At 41.3% G+C, this 25,032-nt stretch overlaps 1 protein-coding gene across 9 annotated transcripts in view; it reads left to right on the top strand.

The window, feature by feature from the left end:
- Positions 1–25,032, top strand: part of ACACA (acetyl-CoA carboxylase alpha) — a 271,850-nt gene that overhangs the window by 126,255 nt on the left and 120,563 nt on the right. For all 9 annotated transcript variants that reach the window (XM_065911051.1, XM_065911053.1, XM_065911050.1 and 6 more), the window contains 7 exons: positions 575–675; positions 1,755–1,843; positions 7,011–7,135; positions 17,148–17,261; positions 18,432–18,545; positions 19,580–19,669; positions 21,512–21,630. In XM_065911051.1, the coding sequence (XP_065767123.1) occupies positions 575–675; positions 1,755–1,843; positions 7,011–7,135; positions 17,148–17,261; positions 18,432–18,545; positions 19,580–19,669; positions 21,512–21,630 (752 nt within the window). The remainder of the gene's footprint in view (positions 1–574; positions 676–1,754; positions 1,844–7,010; positions 7,136–17,147; positions 17,262–18,431; positions 18,546–19,579; positions 19,670–21,511; positions 21,631–25,032) is intronic.

Below are 25,032 nucleotides of genomic sequence, written 5' to 3' on the forward strand. Positions count from 1 at the left end.
GGTAAGGACGCTAGTTTTTGTGATGCACTCGTTAATTCATCTGGCAAAGGGGGAAAGAAATAGAAGTTGCTTTCTTATTTATCATGAATGAACCCCGAAACTATGCCTAGTAGGATTCAGCTGCGCTCAACATGTGAAAGATAGAAATGATCACGTTCCAATGACGGTAATTCCAGTGGAGACACAGATGGAGGGAGCTGACACGTGAGCACAGTGGGGGGGGTGGTATGAGTTGGGAGAGCCCCGCTGCCGTGTACACACTAGCGTGTGGGAAGTAGGTAGCTGGTGGGAAGCTGCTGCACATCGCAGGGAGCCCAGCTCGGCGCTCTGTGATGACCTAGACCGCAGAATGGGGGCAGGGGTGGGAGGGATGCTCAAGAGGGCGGGGGTGTATGTTTACCTGTAGCCGATTCACTTTGCTGTACAGTAAACATTAACACACCATTGCAGCAGTTATACTCCAATTGAAAAAAACAACAACAGGATTCCTAGTGTTGATGCTATTATGCAGAGGCTAATGTTTTGGGTCCCTCTGTTGAGTCGGGCTTCATTTTTCTTCTTTCTCATACTTTAGATTGCCAACATCCTAGATAGCCACGCAGCCACACTGAACCGGAAATCTGAACGGGAAGTCTTCTTCATGAACACTCAGAGCATCGTCCAGCTGGTGCAGAGGTAGGTACATGGAACTCCAGCGTCCCAGACCTGCCCGTCCCCACACCTTCCTTCCTTCTCAGTAATCACAAAGAGGTTTACCTTCAGTTCACCTTAGAGAACTTAGAAAGCACCTCGTATCTTAGAAAATACCTATGTCTACTAAATATCTTAGAATCGTGAGCTAACTCTCCTACTCAACGTTTCTGATGACTTCCTTCTATTCGGCATCTTTTCATCAATTATTAAGGCATGAATCTCACTGTTTTCTTTTTTCCTTACAATTTCCCTTGAAATTTTTTTTCTGGCATAGGGCCCTCTTTGACATTTACTCTTATTAGCTCATGGGATCAACTATTGGGCTAAAGGTATCTTCACAGGACTTTTTCAGCTTTAAGATATACATAAAATTTTCAGATTTCCCTTAGCCATTTCAAGGGTGTGGTGATCATTTCTGCTTAGCAATGGGGGACTGAACCAGCGTGTTGTTGGGTAGGGCCATCAAGTGGTTTTGGTCTTGTTTTTTCTCTCTCTCTTTTTTTCCTCCATTTCTTTATAAGAAAAAAAGTCTTGTCTGTGGCCACATTTCTTTTAGACTTGGCTTTATGTTACTTATTTATTATTTTTGGCGGTGCTGTGCTGTCGTCACTGTGCACAGACTCTTTCTAACTGTTGTGAGCAGGGGCTTCTCTCTAGCTGCGGGTGACACCAGCTTCTTACGGCGGTGGATTCTCCTGCGGAGCTCGGGCTCTCGGGCGTGTGGGCCTCAGTAGTTGTGGCGCACAAGCTTAGCTGCCCCATGGCACGTGGGTTCCTCCCAGAGCAGGGATCGAACCTGTGTCGCCTGCTGTGGCAGGCAGATTCTCAGCCGCGGGACCACCAGGGAAGCTGGCTTGAGTTTAATTTGACCTGGTTAATTGATTCTAGACTGGCTCCTGTCCTGTCCTATATACACAGGGAAAGCTGTTCTGTAGGAAGCCTAGTACGTCCTGGGCCTTGGGTTTATTTCATGGTTGGTTATTTAACGGTGTTAGCCTGTCAGGATTTTCTTCTAGACTTGAATTTATCTTATTTATTTATACCTTCCTCTGTTTGCCTAGGTACCGCAGTGGCATCCGAGGACACATGAAAGCTGTGGTGATGGACCTGCTGCGGCAGTACCTGCGAGTAGAGACACAGTTCCAGAACGGTAAGCTCCTTCCTGAGGCTCTGTACCCGAGACCATCTCCTTCCTGAGGCTCTGTACCCGAGACCGTCTCCTTCCTGAGGCTCTGTACCCGAGACCGTCTCCTTCCTGAGGCTCTGTACCCGAGACCGTCTCCTTCCTGAGGCTCTGTACCCGAGACCGTCTCCTTCCAGGGCTGAGCGACAGCTGAGCCAGTCCATCCTGTCACCAGCACTTGACATGGACAGCCCTGTTCCTCCTTTCACCAGTCCGTTAAAAACTAAACTGCTCTGTCCCACTAGCACCAAAGAAAGAACAACAAAACACAACTTGATGAGACTGTAAATCGGTGTGCTTCTGCGAGAGGACTGAGATAATTTCTCTAGTAGAGGTTAGCATTCCCCATTGGCCTCTTCTTGACCTTGTATAGTGAGGGTTACTTGAGTCAGACCAGGCTGAAATTGAGAAAGCCTATCTGAAGAGCTTGCCTCTCAGCAGCTCATCCATGGAGTGAACCACAGGCATCTGAAAAAGGCTCAGATTCTCCAGTGCTTTTCAGTGTATCGTTTAGGTGGAATTTATCCATCACTTTCTCTCTAGCGCCACTAAATGACTTACTAAGTCTCAAACACTATGGCTAAGATTTTAAAGCTACATACTGTGGATACTGCTTTCTGCCACAAGATGGCAGTGAAACACCACATAATTTGAAAGATTGCCTCTTGATGCTCTTTGCTCTGTTTTGCTCACTTTTCCATCCTTAAAGTATGACTCTGCCACTCATGACAAGCAGAAATACTCAAGTAAATATTGCAAACTGAATCTGGCAGTGTGTAAAATAATCCGTCACAACCCAGTTGTCTTTATCCCACTAGTGTAAGCTTGATTAATATGTGAATCATTTATCATGTAATGCATAAAAAGAGGAAAAAACATGGCCATCACCTTAAGATATGGATGATAAAAGCATTTGACAAAATTGACTATCCATTCGTGATAAGTCCTTGGCCAACTGAGAATGAAATGGTACTCTTTATCATGTAAAGTTCTCCTACAAAAAAATCTATAGGATACATCATACATAGAGGTAAAATGTTGAAAGCAATCTCTTTAAGAATAAGACAAAAATGCCTGCTATCATTACTGCTCTTCAGCATCATACTGGATATCCCAACTGCTTTTGTAAGGCAAGAAAAAGAACAAAAAAGTATGAGGAGTGGAGTAAAGGTGTGGATAGGAGTACAGAAATACATCAGCCACTATTATGTATGACATGAGGTCTACCCGGAAAGCCTCAACGTATCCACGTTTATTATTAGGATTATTTAAAATCTAGCAAAGTTGCTGGATACAAAAGTTAGTATATGGGACTTCCCTGGTAGGTCGGTGGTAAAGAATCTGCCTGCCAACGTGGGAGACAAGGTTCGATCCCTGGTCTTGAAAGATCCCATGTGCCACAGAGTAACGAAGCCCATGCACCATAACCACTTAGCCCACTTAACCACGGCAACTCCTGAAGCCCACCCACCCTAGAGCCCGTGCGCTCCACAAGAGAAGCCACCACAGTGAAAAACCTACACACCACAGCTAGAGAGTAGCACCTGCTTTCTGCAGCTAGAGGAAAAAAGCTTGAGCCACAGCAAAGACCCAGTACAGCCAAAATAAATTAATTAATTAAATAAATTTTAAAAGTCAATATACAAAATTAAAATTTTATGGTATAATAACTGTTTAGAAAAATATTCCATTTGAAATAGCAACTCAAAATATGAAATTCTGAGGAATAAGTCTAACAAAAAAATGTGCAACCTTTTTTGGAGAAAGTTGTAATCATTAGAAATAATAAAGAAGATCTAGATAAATATCATGGCCTTGGATTGGAATATATATATTTGCAAAGTGTTAATTCTCCCTGAGTTCATCTGTAGATTCATTGACTTTCCAATAAAAATCTTACTAGTGTATTTCTATGGAATTTGTCAGGCTAGTTCTATAATTCACATGAAAGAAAGGTAACCAAGATTCTTTCTTCTAAAGAAATACACTGTGGAGTTATTTGTCCAGTTAAATATCAAGATTTGAGATAAAACCATATTAATGAAGAGATTGTGATATTGGTGTTAGGACAGATTAATAGAACAATGGAACATTGGCTCTCTTAACCCAGAGGCAGATATATGAAAAATTACTTTACAACAGGGCAGGTGTTGTAAGTCATGGGAAAGGATAGTTGCTACTGGATAATGGATTATTCATTTGCCACCACCCCCCAGCCCCCAAAAAAGATTCCTAGCCTAGACAAGATGCCCCCAAATTGATTCCAGATTAATTTAAAACTTAAACATGTGCTAAAGGGGCACAGCTACTCAGTTTTTAGGAGAATATCGTTATGACCTCAGGACCAAGAAGATTTTGTCACGTACAACCGGAAGGAACAAACTATAAAGGAGAAGCATAAATAGCTTGACCTCACTTAAGAGACTGAACTGAACTGAAGAACTTCTGTTCATGAAATGATCCCATAAAAAGACTTAGAAAATACAAGCCATAAAGTGGAGGAAGATATTTACAAATCATAACAACTGAGAAAGGATTAGAATCTATAGAGCACTGCCTTGAGTCAATAAGGAAAAGACGACCTAATAGAAAAATATGCAAAAGATAAAAAAAAAGATAATTTGCAGAAGAGGAAGCACAAATGATCACACCCAAATGATTAATGAAAAGATGTTAGATCTTTTACTAATTAGATAGCTATGAACCAAAACCACAGTAAGATTGGCAAAAATTTTAAATTCACATCATCTTCCACCACTTCTGTGAGTAAAAGTGCAAATTGTTGCAACCACTTTGGAAAACAGTTCATCAGTACATAATGGAGTTGAACTTATTTATATTCTTCAACCAACCAATTTCACTCTTAGATGATATGCTCTAGATAAACTGTTACACATGTTTATTAAGGAGACATATACAGGACTGTTGGTGGCAAAAAAGACTGGAAGCAACCCAAATATATACAAGTTGAATAGACAATTGAACTCTAGTATATTCCTACAATGGATTAGTCTATAGCAGTGAAAATGGAACAAAGATGAATCTCCAAAACATAATGGTGAGGGAAATAAACAAGTTACAGAAGGATCCAAACACAATGATTCCATTGTTATCAAGTTGAAAACAGGTAAAGTGAATATATACATACATGGATACATATATATATACACACACACACACACACACATTTGTGATAAATGTAAAGAAGAGCAAAAGAATGATTAACATAAAATTCAGTTTAGTGGTTATCTTTGAGGAGGAGCATATAGAGCCTTCAAAAATACTAAAAATGTTCTGTTAGATGGTAGTTAATTGGGTGTTTATTCTTCTGACTGTATATTTCACAATTAAAAGTTTTTCTAAAAGAGGCACTTGGTATCATTGCTTTCTTTCTGCTTAGAGTCTCCACTGCCTCTCCCCTGGGTAAATGTTCTTCATATTTCCCCTGGCCCTAGTAATTTCCATTACCAAGATACATTTCTGTTGTCACTTTAAGTCTTAGGAGAAATATGAATTTATATAGGATAACCAACAACTTCCATTTTGTCCCAATTGGATCTTTAATGAAATTGGCAGCTCTCTAAATATTGAAGTTCACTGTTTTTCAAATATATTTAGTTTGATTTTGAAAAAAAATCTTATGTCAGTCACTAATATTTAAAACAGATAGGGGACTTCCCTTGTGGTCCAGCAGTTAAGGCTTTGCTTTTCAATGCAGAGCGTGTGGGTTTGATCCCGGGTTGGGGAGCTAAGATTCCTCATACCTCCAGTCCAAAAAACCCAAAACATTAAATAGAAGCAATATTGTAACAAATCCAATAAAGACTTTAAAAATGGTCCACATCAAAATAATCCTTAAAAAAAAACAACAGATAAAAGCAGAGTTGCCTTGGTTGATTGTGCTTGATGTTCTAGGAATCCATGGCAGTGCAGTTTGAATGCCACTGTTCCCGTTTGTAACTTAACATACAGTCTGAACTAAGTGATAATCCTTTAGTATTTCCATGATTTCATAAAAACTCTGACCCTTGAGACTATTCAGATGCTCATTCTCCTTTACTTGTAAATTTAATTCTAAGGTAAGCTGTTTTCTAAAGAACTAATATTACTTACATCCCACGTTAGAAGTCACTACGGTATACCTGAGGCTTATGCTTCTGTTACAAAACATAGCCCTGCAAGTGAGAACTAACCTGCCCCTGGTGGCCTTGTGAAAGGCCAATGAAAATATGCATAACTGTACTCTCCCTATGGACCTTTTATCTTCATGCAGGGTTCTCCCTGATCTATGCCTTAGTTTGGATTTGGAATTCCTAGGCATTGCTTAACTACTTTGTGGAAAATGTTGATTCCAGAGGAAGCAGCCATCCTTCTTGTGGATACTGATAAGTTTGGGTGTTTTAGTTTTGAACTAAAACCACGCTTTCTAGTTGGGATGAAACAGTTTCAGTGAGTCGAGCATGGAACCAGAATCTCTAGCTGGGGTTTAATGGTGTTGACATTTCTTTTTAAGTAGCCGAACCCTCTCTTCTAAGGAAACCATGTTGTTCAGGTCGTGTGCTCAGTCTCGTCCAACTCTTTGCAGCCCCATGGATGTAGCCCACCAGGATCCTGTGTCCAGGGAATTCTCCAGGCAAGAATACTGGAGCGGGTAGCCATTTCCTACTCCGGAGGATCTTCCCAACCCAAGGATCAAACCCATGTCTCTTGAGGATCGGCAGGCAGATTCTTTACCACTAGTGCCACCTGGGAAGCCCAAGGAAATCATTGCAGGAAGCTAAATAAGAGAGTTTAGAGTAAGGCTTGGGGGAGGGGTGGTGGATCTCAGGCCCTAAGACACACCTTCCCCACCTGTCAAATTTTTTAAATGAAAATAAGACCTAGAGAGGTAAAGTGATTTGCCCAGGAGCCCATCACAATTTGATAACAGAGCTAAGCTTTGAGCCCAGGACTTTTATACCAAATTACCTGACTCCTAGCCCAGAGTTGTTCTTAATAAACCACACTGCCAATTCTATAGAAATCTAAGAAAATTCTCAAGATGTTTCTTCTCACTGCTTATTAATTTTCTAAATAACATGTAAATGTGAACGTGCGTACGTGGGTGGTGCCCACTTCTTTTTGCTGCTTGTAGGTCACTATGACAAATGTGTGTTTGCCCTCCGGGAGGAGAACAAAAGTGATATGAACACTGTACTGAACTACATCTTCTCTCATGCTCAAGTCACCAAGAAGAATCTTCTGGTCACCATGCTTATCGTGAGTACCATTTTTCAGAACCTGTAAGGATGGTTGACGATGTGAAAAAGTGTTTCTCCCTGTGATGGCTATGGTCAGAGGAACAGCTCCTGTCTTATGTGATTCTGGGATGAGTGGGGCTTGGATTGTGGGTTAATAGTTTCTCACGCCCGTCTTTGTCCTTGACCTGAAGGAACCTGCTCCAGTTGGGAAAGAATTGTTCTGCCAGTTATTCATATCATTTTTTAAAATTAATTTATTTTTTAATTGAAGGATAATCACTTTACAGAATTTTGTTGTTTTCTGTCAAACCTCAACATGAATCAGCCATAGGTATATATATATATTTCCTCCCTTTTGAACCTCCCTCCTGTCTCCCTCCCCACCCCACCCTTCTAGGTTGATAGAGTCCCTGTTTGAGTTTCCTGAGACACACAGCTAATTCCCTGAGACACACAGCATATTTTACATATGGTATTGTAAGTTTCCATATTACTCTTTACACACATCTTACCCTCTCCTCTGTTCTCCCCATGTCCATAAGTCTATTCTCTATGTCTGTTTCTCCACTGCTGCCTTATAAATAAATTCTTCAGTACCATTTTTCTAGATTCTGTATATATGCATTAGAATATGATATTTTTCTTTCTGACTGACTTCACTCTGTATAATAGGCTCTGGATTCATCCACCTCATTAGAACTGATTTAAATGCATTCCTTTTTATGGCTGAGTAATATTACATTGTGTATATGCACCACAACTTTATTCATTCATCTATTGGTGGACATCTAGGTTGCTTCCATGTTCTAGCTATTGTAAATAGTGCTGCAATGAACAGTGGAATACATGTGTCTTTTTCAGTTTTGGTTTCCTCAGGGGATATGCCTAGGAGTGGGATTGCTGGGTCATATGGTGGTTTTGTTCCTAGTTTTGTAAGGAATCTCCATACCATCTTCCATAGTGGCTGTATCAATTTACATTCCCACCAATGGTGCAAGAACGTTCCCTTTTCTCCACCCCTTCCCCAGCACTTATTGTTTGTAGACTTTTTGATGATGGCCATTCTGACTGGTGTGAGGTGATATCCCATTGTGGTTTTGATTTGCATTTCTCTAATAATGAGTGATGTTGAGCATCTTTTCATGTGTTTGTTAGCCATCTGTATGTCTTCTTTGAAGAAACGTCTGTTTAGGTCTTCTTCCCACTTTTTGATTGGGTTGTTTGTTTTTCTTATATTGAGTTTTATGAGCTGCTTGTATATTTTGGAAATTAATCCTTTGTCAGTTGTTTCATTTGCTATTATTTTCTCCCATTCTGAGGGTTGTCTTTTCACCTTGCTTATAGTTTTCTTTGCTGTGCAGAAGCTTTTAAGTTTAATTAGGTCCCACTTGTTTACTTTTGTTTTTATTTCCGTTACTCTAGAAGGTGGTTCATAGAGAATCTGCTTTGATTTATGTCATCGGATGTTCTGCCTGTGTTTCCCTCTAAGAGTTTTATAGTTTCTGATCTTACATTTAGGTCTTTAATCCATTTTGAGTTTATCTTTGTGTGTGGTGTTAAGAAATGTTCTCGTTTCATTCTTTTACATGTAGCTGTCCAGTTTTCCCAGCACCATTTATTGAAGAGGCTTATTCATATCATCTTACTCAAGAACTCAAAGCCCTTGACTCTACTTAAAGTTGCCTCATGTTTCCCCATTCCTGTTGTCGCTCATGACAGGAGCTTTAAAATGGATTCTTATCTAGCCAATATTGTTGTTTAGTTGCTAAGTTATGTCTGACCCTTTTGTGACCTCAGGGATTGTAGCCCACCAGGCTCTTCTGTCCATGGGATTTCCCAGGCAAGAATACTAGAGTGGGTTGCCATTTCCTTCTCCAGCGGATCTTCCCAACCCTGGGATTAAACCTGTGTCTTCTCCATTGGAAGGAGGATTCTTTACCACTGAGCCACCAAGGGAAGCCCTATCTAGCCAGTGTACTGTCCCATTATAACTTTTGTTTGTTCTATGAATGTCAGCAATGGCTCTCATATCCAAAACTTAACAACAAAAAACAACTGTTAGAAGTCTAGTACTGTTCCTCCCTGACTCAAAAAACACTTAAGTTTATTCCTCATCTTCTTTGATCCCCCTTCCTGTCTTATTTATATGGACGTCTAAGCTCAGATTATCGTATTGGTAGTAGATCCATGCTTTTGTCTCCATAACTCAGTAATTTGAGAATTAGTAGAAAGAGGCAATGAGAAGTGAGACTAGTAAACATGAGTGGAACTGATGTACATTTGACCAGTGGGTAGAATTTTTGTGGGCTTAAGGGTTTTTAAAGATGATTTGTAAGTTCTCCACTCGCCTGTTTTTCTGGCTCATTCTAGGAATCAGAGGACAATAGGGCTAGTCTTCAAAACCTCCCCCCACCAGTCCCATTCCACGAACAATTTCCCACTCCATGAACAATTAATTGCCTTGCTGCTACATATTTGTGTTTTGGGGAGACTATATTACCTTTTTGCTCCTGTGGTTTTCTTTCTTGCCTTTTTGTGGGATTGGCGTTCTTGGAACCTTAATTCCATCCTTTCTTCTTGGAGGAAAAAAAACTATACATCTTCTGCTATATTTTATTTCATGGTTCAGAGTGAAAGGAAACTATCTACTTCACATCTCTGGTTAACAACAGTGCCACTCTCTCAGTTATCTGCCTAGGTGGCTAACTCTGGAGGATATAACATTTTTTAGAAATAGCCACTTTAAAAAATATGTAATCATAGGGAGAGTTCATTACCTTTGCTACCCGAGAATGGCTAGACGGTGGGGAAACCAGCAGATGCATTTGAAAGGAAAAAAAAAATATCAGCACAATGTAATATTTCAGCTTCTCCAAGTGATAGGTTTCAGCAAAGAAGATATTACCTTTGGCAACCTGCTGATTTTCTTTCTCTCAATTGGAAGAAGGAAGAAACCTCTGACTAATTAGATTTTTTTCTTAAATTTTAATAAAAAGGATTGCTAATTCTCCTTTGGTTAAAGCCAAGACTTTTCTGGCAGGAAAAGGCAATGATGAGGATGTGGAAGAATCTCTCAGTTTGGACCTAAAAATGGGATAGAATTTGCCCTGTTAGGAAGCTAATTATAGTGAGTTTTCATGTTATTATGATTACCTTTTTAAGGACTTAACAGTTTTCCTGCACTAAAAATAGACCAAAGCCCAGAAACCTTGGAGCAGCAGAAGAGTAATGATTGTCCAAGACTGTCGCTGGGTTTCTTAAATTCTAATTTGTAAGATATAGGGGCTCGGCTCGCTCCTTTTGCGGAGTGATTGTAAGTAACGCTTGCCTTAAGAATCTCATTATTGGAACACGGAGCCATATTTCCTCAGAGAATTCTGGAGTAGCTTTGAGCCGGGGCTGTTCATTTCTCAAGTAATCACGCTGGTGTGATGGAGAGAGAAAATGGCAGCTGTTCGGAGCTCAGGCCTTCAATTTTCTTCAGAGTCCAGTCACTCAAGTGTGTAATTACACGGGGGGTGCTGCAGAGGCGTTGGGCCCTGTCAGAGAGCTGGTTTGAGGCTGTGCTTTCTGCTTTTGCCAGTCAGGACAGGCAGAAGCCAATGGGACTCTGGCTTGCTGCTAGTTCTTTTTTTCCCCCACCTTGTCATCCTGATTACTTCTTACCTGCGTGGATGGTACCCAAACTTTCTTTCCAACAGGCCGAGCTCTTTGGAGAAAAGAGTCGTTTGTTTAGTGTTTTGGTTTAGATGAATAGGAAGAAGAGGAGGAGGAGGGGGAGGAGGGGTGGAGAGGGAGAGAGGGAGGAGGGTGCAGGGAGGAGGGAGAGGGAAGGGGAGGGGGAAGGAGGAGGAAGGTTGAAGATGTGAACCAGAAAGATGGATTCTTCCTTTTCTTTCTTTTGGCATTTCACATTTGTCTTTAAAAAAAACAACAAAAGAAAACTTGGTAAACATCTGTAGGCTTTTATATCATTAAATTGCTTTTGAAATATCAGTTATTTTGACCTCGTCCCAGAGATTTGGAAAACAAGAAGTTAATTGCTGTCACTGAGCTGAGGATCAGCTAGCAGTGACTTGGGGAGCAGGGACGAAGGCTGGAACACGGCTGCTTTCCAATCTGCCTTCTTTGGGGGGGTCCGGTCCCCCACCCCACATCTGCATTAGTGGAGGGGGGTGGCTGGTAAAAGACATTTCAGCTGTTCCGATTACTCTGACGGCTATCACCTGGCTGTGGCAGCGTTCCATTCCCCCAGCTTGCATTCTCTGCTGGATCCCCTTTCTTTGCTTACCTTGGCTTCCTGATCAATGGTTGTATGCCCAGCCTTCCCATCTTTGCTTTCTAGAAGTAGGGCTGTCGATGGTGTGCTTTGCTGAACTAGATGATGATGTCTGGGCCTTCTGAACCTAGAGGGTGGGAATCAAGAAGATCAAGCTTCTGAGAATCAGTGTTGCAGAATGTGTGCTGCTCCGAGGAAGCCACCCTGCCTTCCAGGTGGTGGCATCACTTGCCTCATTGTCTCACTAGCAAATTTCGTCCAAACTTTCGCTGTATCTGGAGAGCAAAATATCAGGTAAAATGCTAAAGTCTTGTCCAGTTTTCTCCATGTGGAGGAATGTTGTGCCACATTGAAAACAAAGGAAGTTTATTTTTTGAAAGCTCTTATTTCTTAATTTTATAAGAAAACGCTTAGGACATTGTTTATGATTGCTCAGAGATGTTTGAGGGACTCTTTAACCACATTTTGTGCTGATGAAAAGGATCAACCTCTTCATAGCTCTCCGACTGTGTGTCTTGTACCCATCTTGATTCTGAGTAGTCTTCCCTCACTACTTCTGTCTTATTTCTGGTGTGGTCCATATGAATGTGTTATGGCCCATGCTTTGCTAGGAGTAGTGGCCTGCCTATGAGCCTCTGATTTGGTTTAGACTGTGCTGTGCTTAATTGCTAAGTCATATCTGACTCTTGGCGACCCCAAGGACTGCAGCCCGCCAGGCTCCTCTGTCCACAGGGATTCTCCAGGTGAGAATACTGGAGTGGGTTGCCATGCCCTCTTCCAGGGCATCTTCCCAACCAAGGGATCAAAGCCAGATCTCCTGCATTGCAGGCGGATTCTCTACCAACTGAACCACCAGGGAAGCCCAGAGCATTTAAACACCCTTCCATCCTTCTCAACATAACAGCAAATAATTCTGTCTGATATATAATAAGGAGAAAGTCTTTCTCAGTAAACCCAGGTTTACTGAATAAGGGTGACATTAACATTTCTTGTTAAACCTGCCCCACAGTATTTTTGAGCTGGTGAGAAGTTGCTGAATGGCATAGGGACCCCAGCCTGGTGCTCTGTGATGACCTAGAGGGGTTAGCATGGAGGAGGGGAGGGAGACTTAAGAGGGAGGGGATATACGTATAATTATGACTGAATTGTGTTGTTGTATGGCAGAAACCAAAGCAACATTGTAAGGCAGTTTTCCTCCAATTAAAGAATTTTAAAAACATCTAGCTGTGACCAGAAGAAGTTGCCAGTCCATTTTTGGTTTGGGGATTATTGCCTCACCCATCTGGACAGTAGTTAATGCGTCGAGAACATTACCCATTACATCACATTCTTCTCGTTTTGAATTGCCTTCAGATCTTAGGATGTGAGGATCAAGTTGGCTGTGTGGAGCTCTCCTGGAAGTCAGCTGCATAACTTTGGCAAAAGTTTTGACATTTAAGCATGCTTGTTATATTTCTGCAAATCTGAGCTATTCCTTGCGATTAGCTGCCACCCAGGTTAAGAATGAAAACAAGAAATAAGTGTGTGCTACCACCCTTAACCATTACTAAATAATTTTCATCTTGGCTTGCAGATTTATGCAGGTAAGCCCCAAATCAGGAGGTAGGCTCGTTAAATGAACCTGCCTCTCTACATTGAGGAAACACATGCTGGCACCATCACCCTTTAGTGTTAACTGTCACAGAATGTTCAGCAGAGTCAGATGGGGATGCTGGGCTGTCCAGTGGCCCAAAGGACACCTGTCTCTAGGCCAAGGGCCCATAAACTTCCTCTTGGAGGTTTATGTCTTAGGATGGGTGGTTCTGGTAACAGAATCACTTTCCATCCCTCATGGTTTCTTTCAGGACCTGAACTCTGTGGAGGCTAAGGACAGGAGAGGATTGAGAAGATTGCTCTCCAAGGCAATCTTCTATTGCCAATCTTTTCCTAAGTTCTAGTGATGACGATGGAGAAAATAATACACGAGTGCAAAATTTTCAAGTCACAATAACTTTTTTATTTTTAATTTTTTTCTCTTTTATTTTTTAAATTATGAAAGTATGATAACACATTTACAAGAGACTTGGAATATACAGAACAAAGTCACATATAGTTCTGCTATATGTTACAATTATTTTTTTTAAGTAGATAAATTAAGCTTTTCAGTTGGAGTTTCAATATCAAACTCTCAAAAATGAATAGAATGAACATGCAGAAAAATAGAAGGATATAGTAGTCAAGGCATGATAAATTAATGGAAGTAGTGGTTTATTCACACTGTGTTTGATATTTCATATTCTAGAAAGGTCTGGTTTCTGCACTTTATCACAGGGAGCCCAGGAAGATTGTCAGTTGGTGATTGTGAATGAACAATTACTTCCCTATTATTTTTTTCCAGCCTCCATAGTTCACTTTTCTTACAGAAAGCAAGCTTCTCTACCCCCTTTCTTACCCCCTCTCTCATAGTAGAAAGAAGAAATGAAAAGGTTTTACTTTTAAGCAGTTTTGTGTGTGTGTGCTTTAGTTAGAATGTGATCTGTAGTTAGACAAGCTGGTAACTCCATTTTTATTTGATTATTTTAATGTAATCTGGAAAGGTAAACCTGGATTTCCTTTGGAGGGAAACCAGTCCATATCAAGTCCGATATAGGTTGAGTAGGTGGCTGGTGTTTCTATTTTGTTGCACTGACTTTTATTGTTGGCTTGTGCTTGTTTTTGTTGTATTGAGAGTTTAGCCTTGCTTTTTGCAGAGTGGGCTTCCCTGGTGGATAGCTGAGGCTGTTACCCAGGACATTGCTTAGGTTTTGGGATCTTTCAGAGGGTAGTTCTGAAGACTGGAGTAAGTACCTCAGAAAGGATTATCTTTCTTAGGTAAACAGGGATTTAGGTAGGAAAAGCTTATCTTGTTTTCCTTACCCACTGTTACCTCTTCTTTCCTTCTGTTTTGTTATAGTCTTGTTGCTAGTGATTTTATTAATTTTGTTTGTTTCTTGGCCTCACTGTGCAGCTTGTAGGATCCCAGTTCCCCAGAAAAGAAAAGAAAGTGAAGTCACTCAGTTGTGTCTGACTCTTTGCGACCCCATGGACTGTAGCCTATCAGGCTTCTCCATTCATGGGACTTTCCAGGCAAAAATAGTGGAGTGGGTTGCCATTTCTTTCTGCAGAGGGTCTTCCTGACCCAGGGATCGAACCCAGATCTCCCACACTGCAGGCAGCCGCTTTACCCTCTGAGCCATCAGGGAAGCCAGGAGTCAAATCTGGGCACTCAGCAGTGAAAGCACGGAGTCCTAACCATTAGGCTGCCAGGGGGTTCCATTGCTGGTGATTTTATATATTCCCTTGAAAGTCTGTTTTGCTCCTGAGTTCTCAGTAAAAGATGAGACTTCATTGTATTGTCTCCCTGCTCTTTCTTTTGTGCCCTGGGATGGGAGGAACATGTCCTTCAGTCTGTGACCATATGCTCAACCAAGCCCTGAATTTACAGTCACTTTCTTCTTCCACCCAGATGAGTGCATCAGTTCAGTTCAGTTGCTCAGTCGTGTCCGACTCTTTGCGACCCCACAGACTGCAACACGCCAGGCTTCCCTGTCCATCACCAACTCCTGGTGCTTACGCAAAGTCATGTTCGTTGAGTCAGTGATGTCATCCAACCATCTCATCCTCTATTGTCCCTTTCTCCTCCCACCTTCGATTTTTCCCAGCTTCAGGGTCTCCTCCAGTGAGTCAGTTCTTCACGTCAAGTGGCCAAATATTGGAGTCTCAGTTTTAGCATCAGTCCTTCCAATGAATATTCAGGACTGATTTCCTTTTAGGATGGACTGGTTGGATTTCCTTGCAGTTCAAGCGACCCTCAAGAGTCTTCTCCAATACCATAGTTCAAAAACATTAATTCTGCAGTGCTCAGTTTTCTTTATAGTCCAACTCTCACATCCATGGGTGACTACTGGAAAAACCATAGCTTTGACTAGACAAACCTTTGTTGGCGTGGGTGAAAACAATACTTGTATTTCCTTAACTGTAAATACCATCATGTGGTTTACTATTCTGGAGCAGACCTCTGGTCGTGGATTGGGGAACCAGAAAATATTTCCTGCTTTAAAATGTTTGAGAGACTGTCTTTCCAGCGTGTTAGCGTTGAGTACTCCAAAACTGTTTACCCTGTGATGTGGAAGGTGGTAGGGATTGCAGAAACAGTGCTTGGGGAAATGTGTGTCTGCCCCAGAGCCCCACACTTGTACCTGTACTGCTGTGGTGAAGGATCGCTGAGATGGGGAAGGTTAAAGATGAAACGGAGATTCCTTAAGAAAAAGGCAATAATCGAGAAAGGGGAAAGGTTAAAGGCAGCAACAGGAAGCCGTTTAGGATCTGGCTGTCATTCATGTCCTGTTTGATAGTGGGGTGAGGGAGAATATATTAAAAAAAGACTAACATATAAAGGCGCTTATTTCAAACTCCAAGTAGAGGGAGCTATGTGATATGGTATTACAAACTACTGTTACTGATTGCTCTGTAAATTTCAAGAATGATGGGCATTTATAAAAACTGCATCTGCAGTTTTTTTTTTCAGTTTAGATGAAAATTCCATGGACAATGGGTAAATTTAGGGAATAAACTGATACTGCACTAGAGAAGAAATACGTTTTCTCAAAATATGATAGAGATTTTTTTTTTTTTTAATTTTTTGGAGACTAAGGACCCAGTCCTGAATTACACAGTGGATCACATGGTAGCTTGGTTTTCCCCTCTAATGCATCTAAGGATTCACCATGTTTAGATATCGTGGAATGGTTCTTGGTACAGCAGGAGGATATATGATTTGGGGTATAGAATTGTAGCGTGTGTTTGTAAATGAATAATTTGTGCTTATGTTTCTGTTCTGTGCCCTTCTGGGATGCTGAACATTTGGTTTGTGAAATGAAAACCACCAGGAATGGTTCTTTTTGCCTTATTCTTCCTTCTTTCCAAAAGTAGTAGAGGGACCAAGAAAGCTTTTAGGCCTTATATTATTTAAAACCTCTTAAAACTTTGAGACATCATCTGTTATTTTTTTACCCAGAATCCCTTGTTCCTTTTTAGTGGTCTCTGATCACTTCTTCTGCATGTTTGAAGTGTAGTGTTGGTTCATAAAGAAATGCATTAGGAATTTTGAGTCTGATTTGCTGAGGGCCTTGGGCTTCTCCTTGGCAGCAGCTTCCTCTGGGATCTCTTTATCACACTGTTTAGGATAAAGGTAACAGGATGTTTGCATCTTAGGAATCCAGCTCTCTTTACTTTGTTTTTATTTCCTTGTCCCAATTCAAAGTTCTCACCACCTCAGTTCTTTTTTTTTAAGCTTCTTATTTTGTACTGTGGTATAGCCAATTTAGGGCTTCCTAAGTGGCGCTAGTGGTAAAGAACCCACCTGGCAATACAGGAGACATAAGAGATGTGGGTTCGATCCCTGGGTTGGGAAGATCCCTTAGAGGAGGGAATGGCAACCCACACTAGTATTCTTGCCTGGAGAATCCCATGGACAGAGGAGCCTGATGGGCTCCAGTCCATGGGGGCTGCAGGGTCGAACACAGCTGAAGCGACTTAGCAACAGCAGAGTAGCCAGTTTAACAATGTTTTGATAGTTTCGGGTGAACAGGGAAGGGACTTGGCCACACATTTACAAGTATCCACTCTCCCCCAAACCCCCTCCCATCCAGGCTGCCACATGACATTGAGCAGAGTTCCGTGTTTAGTTCTTTTTAACATGGATGTGTATGTTCTTTGTCACATTAACAATTAGGATCAGCTGTGTGGCCGGGACCCCACCCTCACTGATGAGCTGCTAAATATCCTCACAGAGCTAACTCAACTCAGCAAGACCACCAACGCGAAGGTGGCGCTGCGAGCGCGCCAGGTAAGGACCTGAGTTGGTTATCTGGAGGGAGGGATGGTCTTCACAGATTGGGCAGTCCGTTCATGAGCTCTTCCCCAGCACCTTCCAAAGGTCATGCAATTTCCCACATATGTCTCATTGCCTTCAGAACAAATGTTCTCATGTGCTGTATGTTTTTTTTAAAGAGAATGGAAAAGATTAACCTCAAATTTCTTTAAAATAGGAGCCCACCCCCATCATAAAGTCCCGTTATCATTATAAGTCAGGTGGAGGAAAGGAAACTGAAGGAAGACAATAGGTGTAATATTTCTTACTTTACAAAGGGAGCTTAGAAGCAGGTGAAACTTTTAAGTCTATAGCAAAGCATCAAGTGTGGAAAGCAGAAAGATGATGAAATGAATCTTCAGTGCTGGCAATCAGCACGACCCCAGAGCAGTCCAGTTAGTTTCACCCCGTAGTCTGCATTTCCACCCCAGAAGGTTTCAGCAGGGAAGCCAGGGTTTGGCACTCCCTTTGTGTTTGTGTTCCAGTGCGCGGGCATCGACAAGGAAGCAGCATTTGAAGCTGTTCAGTGACCTTCTGCTTTCTCTACAATTGCATCCATGTCACTGAATTACTCAAAGTTATTGAACCTCTGAGCGACCTGCTGAGGGTATTCAGGTCCCACCATGTCCCTCTTTGTCTGCAACACTGCTTTCGTTCTCTCTGCCCCTCACACGTGTGGGTGTCACATTCTGACGCCCTCTCCTCTACCGAGTACCCGGGGCTGTCGGAGCAGCTTTTCCTAGTCTGTCTTTCCCCTTTAGAGTTACAAGAGGCTAGCTCTGCAGCGTCCCCCTTCCCCACAGCTGCTGCCTGCCAGGCCTGATCCCCAATTAGCAGCTAGTTGTGCAGTCCCCAGCACCACTGATGGAGCTTGGTGGAGGTGGTTTGCTCTCCCTTCCCTCCCCCGACGCCCCACTGGAGATCGCTCACCACGCAAATATGGCGGGAGTCACCTGAGACGCAGTACTTGGTGGCCCTGGCTTTCTGTTACAGGGCCTGGAAGTGCTGGTACTCAGCCTCTGTTTTATCTTTGATGCCTGAACACCCAGATTTATATTTATTGCTTTTGTACAGAGCCGCCTAATGGGAGCCTAGAATGATCACTCCCTCGGGAACTTAACGCCTCTTACTTTGCTCTCACTCTAGGTTCTTATTGCTTCCCATTTGCCATCATATGAGCTTCGCCACAACCAAGTTGAGTCTATCTTCCTATCAGCCATTGACATGTACGGACATCAGTTTTGCATCGAGAACCTGCAGGTATACATACATTACAGCCCCTTTCTACCCCTCCACACTGCTATCCCGTTCATTCCCAAGCAGAGTTTAATTAAGTAATCAGTTCAGTCAATTATGATTTTCTGTGTAATAAAGTTTCATCTGTTGACTTTATAAGATGATTTGTACTTTTTTTTTTTCCCCATAAAAATGCTGTTAGAATTGTGGCTTAGCTTAAAAGTTTTATAGGCTGGCCTTGATGGAAGTGTCCTATTGAGGTCTTCACCTCTTGTGCTTTTATCTAGAAAGTGTTCTAGGACACAATGAAGTGGTAGTACTGGTTGATTTCTGATATTTGAAATCAGATGTATAAATAAGTTAAACAGGGGAAAGCTACTTAAATAATCATGTAATTTTATTTTAATGCTTACTGTTAGGCTTTGTACAGAGCCAATTTTATGAAAGAATATTGGCTAATTTTGCTGCTAATTCAAAGAACCTTGACTGTTGTTTTTTAAACATCATTTCCTCAGGAATGATCTTGTATTTTTCTACTTGGGAATGATGATAATATTATCATACCTAGCCAAGGGAATCTTCCGGCTTTCTCTCATATTTCCTTCTGGGGAAACTAAGGAAGTGGGGACGGAGTTGCGGGGGGAGATATTTTTGTTTATTTGGTTCATATTTGAAATAGAGAGTTCAAATCTATGGTTTACTATAGTGGAGTACTGAGACAATATATTAAACATTAAGTTCAGCTATATGTCAGAAAGGATAATAATAGCCATAAACATTTAATAGCATATAATTAATGCACTGTTAATGCATGTCTAAGAATTTTACATATACTGTCTAACATGACAGCTCTTGAGGATAGGTCTTATTATTTTCCCCATTTTGTATCTGAGGAAGCCAAGGCAGAGAGAAGGTAAGTTCATGCAAAGAGAAGGTAAGTTTACAAGTTTGCAGACAAAATGCTTAAAGTTTCACTAATGCTTCTAATGCTAAATATTGCCCATCGGAATTGTTCTGTTATGGATGTAATGTTTGAAGCTTGTCTTTGTACCTTCCAGAAACTCATCTTGTCTGAAACGTCAATTTTTGATGTCCTACCAAACTTCTTCTATCACAGCAACCAGGTCGTGAGGATGGCAGCTCTGGAGGTGGGTTCTTATAGTAACGTGACATCACCTTTTTCTCAGCTTCTGGCCCACTCCTTTTGCCTGCTTGGCTATTGTTATCAGTCCTTCTTCTTTGGCCGTAACGTTGCTTCTCAAGAGTAGAGTCTTTTCCTCTGAAACAAATGCTGGACTTCGGTCTTGCTCTTAGTCACGTGTGTCAACTGATCACCAGTGTCTGGGTTCCAGTGACAGCTACCAGCATTTTTCAGTTCTACTTTGCAGGTACATGAATCCTTCCATTTCATAGTGATGAGGATGCCCTATAATACCATAAGTGAAAAAATATGTGGCTGATCAGAACAGTACCATTTTGTGATTTGGGCCAAGTAAAATGGATTCTAGTCATATTCTGAATTGTCAAGCAGTTCTTATGAACTTATGAACTATTTCAGCATGAGAAGGAAAGTTTAATGAACTGTGCTTTAGGTGCTTTATTTTTCTCATTTAATCCTCCAAATACTTCATGAAGTAGAAGAAAGTAAGACTGAGAGGTTAAGTGACTTGTCTATATTCACATGGATAATAAGTGGAAGAGTTTGCATTTAAACTCAGCTCATTCTGACTCACAGACTTTGCTGTGTCCACTGTAGCATACCTGTCTCATTAAGCACAAAGATTGCAGCCCCCAAATACTGCTGTAAAGTTTGCCAAGTAGATGTTTTTTGGAGGTGAGGAAAAGGAGTGTCTTAGATGATTTTTATGTGATGTGACACTAGAGTCTTCTGCATGCTCCTTTGGGTTACTTTTTATTTGTATTCTGTGGGGAGACTCATGAATCCCACTCAGTAAATACCAAAATTGGAAAACATCTAAGTGTTCTACAATGCTTTTATGCTATTTAATGCAAAGTTTCCTTGTATACCTCACATGCTGATAGGATTCCACGTTCCATCGTGTGTGCACGGCAAATTGGCTGTGAAGTTCATGAGGTTGAACTGACAGGTTTTCCTGAGAAACAGCCTGTTGCTGTTTCTTTGAGACAAGTTAGTGTATTTGAGATATTATATGTCAAATTATGCCTTCAGATTTTGCCTAGGATTTGGGCAGTATGAACAGTGTAAAATTGATTTGGGCCAGTGGGGAAACAGAAGAAAGATACAAGATAGTGAATGAGTGAGACTGTACTTCAGTTGTTTCTGTTTTGTATCTTCACGCCTCAGGTGGTCCAGAATCAGCACCTCTCATTTTTCTCCCTGTTTGCTTTCATCTTCTTTTTACAAAAAAAATTATTTATTTGGCTGCATCGGGTCTTCATTGTGGCACGTGGGATCTTCTTGCGGTGCTTGGGCTCCTCTCCAGGTGCAGCGTGCAGGCTCCAGAGGACGTGGACTCTGTAGTTGTGGCACATGGGATTGTTGCCCTGGGGGACATGTGGGATCTTCCTGCACCAGGGATCGAACCCATGTCCCCTGCACTAGAAAGTGGATTCTTAATCTCTAGACCATCAGGGAAGTCCCTGATTTTATCTTCTGTTGAAATCATCATGTGTAATGAATTAACAGTCATGGTTCTATATGCTCTTCTGCTAATGATCAAAGTTTCTCTAGAGTTTAGGTTAGTGTAAAGGGCTTTCAGCACACCTAGAGGTGTCCAGTGAAGGCAGGCTGATTTCCTTTCCATTTATAGCCATGGGTATAGTTGTAAGACTGCAGCCTTATTAATTGAAGCAAGGTATGTATGTATGTATTCAGCACTGGGACTTCTGTCAGCATAGACCACCTTCTTCTGCACCATACGTCTCTTTTCAGGACTCTTTTCCCTGGGCTAACTGCTTCTGAGTTTCTGTGTTTCAAGTGTATTTACTGAGGATTATTTTTTAACCAGGTGTATGTTCGAAGGGCTTATATAGCCTATGAACTTAATAGCGTACAACACCGGCAGCTGAAGGACAACACCTGCGTGGTGGAATTCCAGTTCATGCTGCCCACATCGCATCCAAACAGGTGAGTCTGAGCTGGTGCGTGCACCTGAGCCAACCAGAGCGCTATCCAGGGAGTGTGGGGGTGGGGAGGGGGTAATGTGTGTGATCGTTCTCTGTGGTGATTTTTTTAGTTATAAATGTAGAGCAGACAATGAATACATTTAAACCATGAGAGAAGAGCCTCTTGGCAGCTATTTCTTTTGTTTTTTTACTTTTTGATCTTTGACCTGGAGAGAGGAGGCAGTATGGTCTAATTGAGATACAAGGTTAAGATTATTCCATTCATTTTTACTTGTGTTCTGTCACGGAGGAGGCATAGTTCTTTCTTTTTTTAAGTTAGAAAGAATTTACTGGCATTCTACTTTCTGGAGTTTTGCCAGAAAATCACATTTATAGCAGTTTAAGTCAACAGGATGTAAAAATATTTTGGGTGGAATGCCTTTTTTCCCCTTTATGTTTGCTGTGGTTTGAACCTGAACCAGTTTCATGATCTCTCGAAAAACACACATGTAAATTTAGCAGTTGAAATTTAGTTTTTAAAAATCACACTTCAGAAAGCAAACTTAAATTCAAGTAAATTACTCACATAAGCTGTGTTAATTCCATTAATTTTACCTTCTTACGCCCTTAAAAAAATGTACATATGGAAATTTGTTTCCAGTTCTAACAATAATACAAAAATATTGCTTTGGTTTTAAGATGAAAATACTTTATCTAATAATCTCATTTCTTTTTTAAGTATTCCCAGGCAGTGAAAAGCCTAGGAATTTCATCCCCACCTCTAGTCATCTCCCTTCCATACTTTCATTCTCCTCAGTAATACCACAGGAAATATAAATAACCACAGCCAATCTTAAGCTGCACCCCCTCCATTTCTTCTTTATGGCCTTTGGTTCTTCACTCTGTATTACAAAGTACCGTGTCTTTGGGGATCCTTAGTTACAGACAACAGAAATGGTTCTGTTCTGAATTGCCACTTTACCCAAAGCAATAGCAACTCTTCTAGAGACAAAGAGGTGTGCGCGGAGACTTGCGGCCACTGAATGCCAGTGTTGATCCAGCAGAGGTCAGCAGCCGAGCAGCAGCGTCTTCAGAAAAAAGTACTTGTCTTCTTTGTCTCAGGAGGTCCTTTCACTCCTCTCCCTCGAAAATACCTTATGGCTGGCAGAGAAAAGCATATATCCTTGATTTAGCAAGCATCTCTCGGTACATTTTCGCCTCCATGGATTTCAGAATCTCATTTTCCAGAAACAAATGGCTGTCCTTCAGCGAGCGGGCAAGGTACTCATGGCACACATGGGCTCAGCGCTCGGGCTTCTTTCTTCTCCTGCATCCCTTGAATAATTGTAGAGCACTACACACTATACTTCCCACCCTCTGTAATTCTCAGGACTTTGGCTCTTTCTTCCTGCTTTGGGCAGTGATCTGTAGTCGGGCTACAGCACTGCTTCTCATCTTCTCCCCTCCTCATTGCTCCCCTTGTCTTTCGGAATTGCTCTCCCTGTCCCACTTTCTTTATTTGAGGATCTTTGTCCAGTTTGGCGAGGGAAAGTCGGTTGGGAAATGAGAGGTATGCCTCTGAACTGTTAAGAAATCTTATTCACCTTTCCTTCTCAGGGGTGTGACTCTGATATGATTATTCTTGATATGGTTTCAAGACATGTATACCTGTCTCTCCCAACATCCAAGGGGTACACATTCTTCTGGACACCTGAACAGAATCTCACTGTAGTCTTGCTGTCTTTCTAAAGTCTTCCTTGGTTGTGTGTATACAGAATTATAAACTTAAACAACAGAAGCCGTATTGTAACTGCTTCAATAAAGACTTAAAAAAATAGAAGGAAAGATAAAATAATCTTTGTGAAAACCAGAGAAAATGCCCAGATTGCTTTAATGCTGTTTTAGATCTAAAGCCCTTTTGTTAGTTTAGTAGTATAAAATTTATTGTTGTTTAGTGGCTAAGTCGTGTCTGACCCTTTTGTGACCCCATGGACTGTAGCCCACCAGGCCCCTCTGTCTATGGGATTTCCCAGGCACGAATACTAGAGTGGGTGGCCATTTCCTTCTCCAGGGCATATTCCCGACCCAGGGATTGAACCTGTGTCTCCTGCATTGCCAGGTAGGATTCTTTACTACTGAGCCACCAGGGAAGTCCATAAAATGAATTATCAGCTTTTAATTACAGAATACTGTATTTAATTTTTAGAACATAGTTTATTCAGTTATTATGAATTTGCTTGAATTTAGTTTTGTAAGATCTTTCCTTTTCTTACAAATGTTTCTGTTAACAATTTGCAGTTATGACTTTATCCTGACATCAGTTGGTATACTGTAATTCAGTTCTGACATTTACCACCTGGTGTTAAATGCCACACGTTAAGGGTTCAGGTCTTCACAAAACTGCCCCTAATTCAGAATTGGCCACAAGTAGGTTTCCCCGGCTGCCCAGAGTTCTGACCAACTGGCTATTATTTTGGGGGTACCCATGACTCCTTCGAGTTCAGTAATTCACTAAAACAACTTATAGAACTCAGCAAAGTACTGTACATATAATGACAGTTTTATTATAAAAGATACAGATCCAGACCAACTCAATGAAGAGATACATAGAGTGAGGTCTGAGTGGGTCCTAAACACAGAGTTTTCCCCTTCTTTCCCTGTATAATCCGGTTACGTAGTCCTCCCAGCATATCAATTTGTTCACCAACCAAGAAGTTCCATTGAACTTCAGAGTCCAACGTTTCTATCAGGATTTCATTACGATGGCACCATTGATTGACTCATTGGCCACTTGATTAAACTCACCCTCCAGCTCCTGTCCACTCCCCAGAGGTCCAGGTGACCCTCTAGTCATATGTTTGGTTTTTCTAGTGAGCAGACCCTGTCCTGAGTTATCTCATCTCTTCACATAAACTAGGTGTGATCCATGGAACTCATGAATAATGAAGGCACTTCTGTTACTTGAGAAATTCCAAGGATTTAGAGCCTGTCCCCCAGGAACTGGGGACAAAGGCCAAGTTCTTTATTATTTCATAGACCTACCGCCCTTATGAAAGAAATCTAGAGTATCATAGTTTTAGCTATTTTTGAGCCAAGTTCCAACTTTTTCCCCTAACCTCAGGACTTTTGTTATTTTCTGTTCTTGTTATCAACATCAGGCAATAAGCATTATTTCTAATTCTACAGAAGTCAATTACAAGAGACTGTCTACCAGTGTTCATTCCACTCTCAGTTCAGTAAAACTCAAGGACATGATTATGTCCACTAACCTCTGGATTAGTGATTCTCAGAATTAGCAGCTAAGTATTTTAAGAAATAAACCTACTGGTTTCCTGGCTCTCAAGATTCTGATTCATTTTGAACCACAGTCCAAGGGATCGCTTTTTGAAAAAGCTTCTCTGATAATCCTGTTGAACATCTGCAG

The sequence above is a fragment of the Muntiacus reevesi genome, chromosome 18, assembly GCF_963930625.1.
Source record: "Muntiacus reevesi chromosome 18, mMunRee1.1, whole genome shotgun sequence".
NCBI lineage: Eukaryota > Metazoa > Chordata > Mammalia > Artiodactyla > Cervidae > Muntiacus > Muntiacus reevesi.